Source organism: Salvelinus sp. IW2-2015, linkage group LG2 (genome assembly GCF_002910315.2).
Source record: "Salvelinus sp. IW2-2015 linkage group LG2, ASM291031v2, whole genome shotgun sequence".
NCBI lineage: Eukaryota > Metazoa > Chordata > Actinopteri > Salmoniformes > Salmonidae > Salvelinus > Salvelinus sp. IW2-2015.
This window is the reverse complement of record NC_036839.1, coordinates 36,256,055-36,260,529: the sequence shown is the minus strand read 5'-3', so window position 1 is coordinate 36,260,529 and position 4,475 is coordinate 36,256,055. Positions and strand designations below refer to the sequence as shown.

At 55.0% G+C, this 4,475-nt stretch overlaps 1 protein-coding gene across 1 annotated transcript in view; it reads right to left on the bottom strand.

Moving 5' to 3' along the window:
* Positions 1–2,349: 2,349 nt before the first annotated feature.
* Positions 2,350–4,475, bottom strand: part of LOC111971641 (unconventional myosin-XVI-like) — a 26,491-nt gene continuing 24,365 nt past the window's right edge. Inside the window, exons 3-4 of the mRNA XM_070446335.1 lie at positions 2,930–4,321; positions 2,350–2,636 (exon numbers count right to left, since the gene is read on the bottom strand). Coding sequence (XP_070302436.1) covers positions 2,350–2,636; positions 2,930–4,321 — 1,679 coding nt within the window. The remainder of the gene's footprint in view (positions 2,637–2,929; positions 4,322–4,475) is intronic.

The window sequence follows — 4,475 nt, the reverse complement described above, 5'->3', positions numbered from 1 at the left end:
CTGTGTAATCTCCTGTTTAGGGCCAAATAGCCTTCCAGTTTGCGCAGTTTTTTTTGTAAATTCTTTCGATGTGCTAAGTATTTATCTTTTAGTTTTCTCATGATTTGGTTGAGTCTAATTGTGTTGCTGTCCTGGGGCTCTGTGGGGTCTGTTTGTGTTTGTGTACAGAGCTCCAGCTCCAGGACCCTTCTCCAAGTTCATCTCTCTGTAAGTGACAGCTTTGTTATGGAAGGTTTGGGAATCGCTTCCTTTTAGGTGGTTGTAGAAAAAGGCATTTTTAGGATTTTTATAATTAGAGGTATCGGTATTCTGCTCTGCATACATTATTTGGATTAGCCTCTGCTGTGATGGATTCATGTCTCCATCATCTCAGAGTTTAGCAACACACACACATGCATCCACACACACACGTGCACCCCACACAACACATGCACACACACACACACACACACACACATGCATCCACACACACACGTGCACCCACACACACAATGCCACACACACATACGTGCACACACACACATGCACCACACACACACACATGCACACACACACACACACATATGTGCACACACGTGCCAACCACACACACCACAATACGTGCACACACACAAAGACACACAAAGACATACAAGACACAGTTCTGGAGTTTCTTGGTCAAATGTGGTGTGTGTGTGTGTGTGGCATGGTCAGGGGTGTATGAGAGTGTGTGAAGGAATTCACAGAGGTAAATGTCATCGTGTATGTGTGTGTGTGTTAACTTGTGACTCACCTCCCTCCCTCATCTTGCGTCCTGTAAGTGGTCTTCTTGAGCAGGCTGCGTCCAGAGCTGAACAGGGTGTTGAGGCTCATCCAGCTGGCTGAGGGCTGTAGTCAGGGTCTCCGTTGGCTGGTTGAAAACTAGTCCAGGGGCCGGAGTGATATGAGCCAGTGAGTGGGCACGCGTGCCGCGGCGCTCTCTTGGGGCGGGTGGACTTGTGCTGCGAGGAGTAGGCGAGGTGTGGGCTTGTCCCCTCTGCAGCCTTATTGAGATCGAGGAGTGGGTAGGTAGGGCTTGGGGGAGAGTGCTCAAGCTCCGCCCCCTAGGTCTCCGTGATAAGTGAAGCAGTACCCCTGGGTAAGCGGAGACGTTATGTTATTCGGTGCACTTCTCTTCTGGGGGGGAAGGAGGTAATTTTGTTGGGTAATCGTGTGTGGGCGATAGGCGGTGGTGTAGGCAGTGTGTGCATTGGCGGGAGGAGGGGAGGCGGAGGGGTGAGGGGAGGAAGTGGGCTTGTCTGGGAGGTCAGGACGGAAAGAGAAGGGGGAGAGACAGCGCGCTGGCGGTAGTACTTGGATGAGGTTTCTGGGCGTGTCGGATGAGGGTGCTGTCCTGGGCCGGCCGTAAGTTCAGGATTGGATTCAAACGACAGGCAGTCCTTTCTTTCAACCTCGCGAGAGAGGGTTGTAGTGGGTCGAGTGACTTCGTATCAGTATGTAGACTGCAGTTGGGATACAGGGTGAGCCATTTTGGAGGGGCGGGGCACATCCAGGGTAGAGTTGTGGGGCTGGGTTGGGTTGATGCATTCGGTTCGGCCGGAGATTGGTTGCACTGTATTCCTCTTTTCAGATCAACCAATATCTATACAGTCCCGCGCTTGGCAGGACGGTAAGGCCCCATAACCAGATTGAGATTGATCCTGCCACTGCCTATTTTCCCTCAATTCCTCGCTCACTGTCCTCTCATCGCCCCTCCTCTCGCTCTCCTCCTCTGTGTTTCCCCCCCGTCTTTCGCTCCCTCCTATCCTTTTTGTCGATCTTCTTGTTTCCCTTTCCTTTTTTCTGCGTCTTTCTGTGACGCACGTCCGCCCTCCTCACCCTCTGGGAGGTGAAGAAGCTGGCTTGTGCTTTTGAACGGTCCGATACCCTGATATCTTATGCGCTTGGTCTCCAGACTCTTAGGTCCCCCCTCTCTACTTCAGTTACTACCCCTTTTGGTGTTTTGGTTTGGGGGTGTCGCTCTTGCTGGGTGTCTCTTTGTTTTTGCCAGCGTCTTGCGCCGACTATTTCCTTCCCCCTGCTGTTTCGCATTATTTCGTCCGTGTGTCGTTCTTTGCCCTAATGCTACAATGCCGGCGCGTGGGGCTCTCAGCCGCTCGAGTCCTATTGCTGCGCTGCTGGGACTTTCCGCGCGGCTTCTCGGTGCTTGCCCGCCAATTCGGTGCCTGGCTGATCTTTTTTCGTCTCGCATTGCTTGAGGTTTCGCTCCGCTTTCGTTCTGGCTCCCTGTTATTCCCCATTCAGGTTCCCCTTTCCCCTAGGAGTGTCCAACATCACTTCTCGCTTTACCTGGCTGCCGGTTTTCTAACTCTACGGGTTGGGGGCGGCGGTTTGGACTTCCCGCCGAAGCTCTCTGCCTCGCTCGTTCTCATAGGTTGGCTGGGGACAACCGCCGTCCCTACGGTGGCTGGCAGCCGCAATGTGCGCGAACCCGCTGGTTAGTAGCCTCTGCGCTCGTTCCGGCCCCACTCTTTTTCTCGTCAGGCTGAGGTCCTTGTCTGTGCGCCCGGCTTGGTGTGTCTGGCGCAACGTGTCCGCTCTGATTCGGACGGGTATGTCCCTGTCGGAGGCAGTCGCTCGCTCCAGCCATGGCGCGCCTGTCGATGTGGCAGGCTCAAACAACCCTGTTCAGCTTGCGTTGGATCTGTCAGCCTGCAGTGCAAGAAGACCACTACAATGGTACGCCATACGATGAGTTGGAGGGAGTGTTGAGGTCTGACGGAGATGTCGAGTATCGCAGCACGCACACATAGCATCAGAGTGACATTTTGCTTCCCCGTTTTGTGTATATTCCTCAACCTCACTGTCTCTACTGTTGACGACCGCCGTTGGCATCACGATGCTCGGCGCCCAGCTAGCCACACACTATGGATCGCTCACTTGTTGTTACCGGCAGTAAATACTTTTGTCGGGCGTTGCCCGGGGTTCGGCTGGTGTTTTTGGTTTTTGTGGGTTGCTCGGTGGGGCGTTGCGGTGGTGTTTGTTGGTTTTTTGTGGGTGTTGTGGTGGGGGGTTGGGTGTGTTTGTTCCGGTTCTTTTGTGGGGTGCTGGCATGGGGCGTTGGCGTGGGTGGTTGTTGGTTTTTGGTTGGGGCGTTGTGGTGTGGGGTTGGCCTGGTGTTTGTTCGGTTTTTGTGGGGATGTTGTGGTGGGGGTCTGGTGGGTGTGTGTATGGTTTTTGTAGGGGGTTGCTGGTGGGGGTCTGGGTGGTGTTTGTCTGTTCCTTTGTGGGGTTGTGGCTGGGGGTTGGGTGGTGTTTGTTGTTTTCTGTCGGGGAGTTGTGGTGGGGGTTGCGGCTGGTGTTTGTTGGTTTTTGTGGGGCCGTTGCTGTGGGTTGGGTGGTGTTTGTTGTTTTGTGGGGTGTTGTGTGGGGCGCTGCGGCTGTGTTTGTCTGGTTTTTGTGGGGGTTGTCGGTGGGGTTGCGCGCGTGTGTATCTGTATGTTTTTTGTTCGGGGGTGTGGTGGGTTCGTGGTGTATTGTCGCCTTTTGGGGGGGGGTGTGGTGGGGGTCCTGCGTGGTTTTGTTGTTTTTGTGGGGGTGTTTGGTGGGGTCTGCGTGGTGTCTGTTGGGGAGGGGGGGAACACCAGGAGAGGGGGGCGGTGGGTGAGCAGGTTGGGGAATGGTGCAGGGATGTCACACCATCCTTCTTTACTATGAGGGAGCTTGCTGTTTCCTCCGGCGGCAGATGTTTGGGCCTCCATGGTAGTAGATACACCCCCCGGCCCTGCCCTCTTCCCCTCTCCACTCTGAGAGGGAGACAAGCCCAACCCTAARCCCCCTAACATCAACCCTAACGCCTCCAGCTTCCCAGCTGCCTTCGCCGCAGCAACTGCCCCTCCCACAGGAAGTCCCGCCTCCTCGGGCAGGAAGTACTTCATCTCCTCATAGACGGCCTCGGTGTCTCCCTGCTCGGGGCTGTCGGGGGGGTCCTGGTAACTCCCTCCCAGACTGTAACTCCTGGCCTGAGCCCCCACCATCTCTATGTACACATCCTCCTCATCCTGGTTATGGTGCAGGCTCAGTGTCGCCCCCTGTGGGCCGTCCACAGATGCTGCACGCTGCATCAGCCCTCTCAGACACCCCATACCCCCTAGCCCTCCAGTGCGGGACAGCAGGGCCAGTTTGACATCAGCGGGGCGGAGCTGGAGGAAGTTCAAGCCGGCAGCGTTGATCTCTTCATAGGAGCCAGTGAGCTTTGTGTTGGGGTTCCTCTTGGGCTTGGGAGGAGGCACCTTCCTCATGGTGGTGTAGTCATCACTGTGGGGTCGCGGCTTGGACAGAGCTGGGGAGGGGAGAGATGAGAGGAGAAACAGTTCACAACAGTCACACTGACAGCTGTGTTTTGGMGTACATAGAAGCTAAGGTAATGATAGTTGGGATATTGTGGTGTATATATGCACCATCCGTAGGTGACAACTGTGTTTTGGGGTACATAG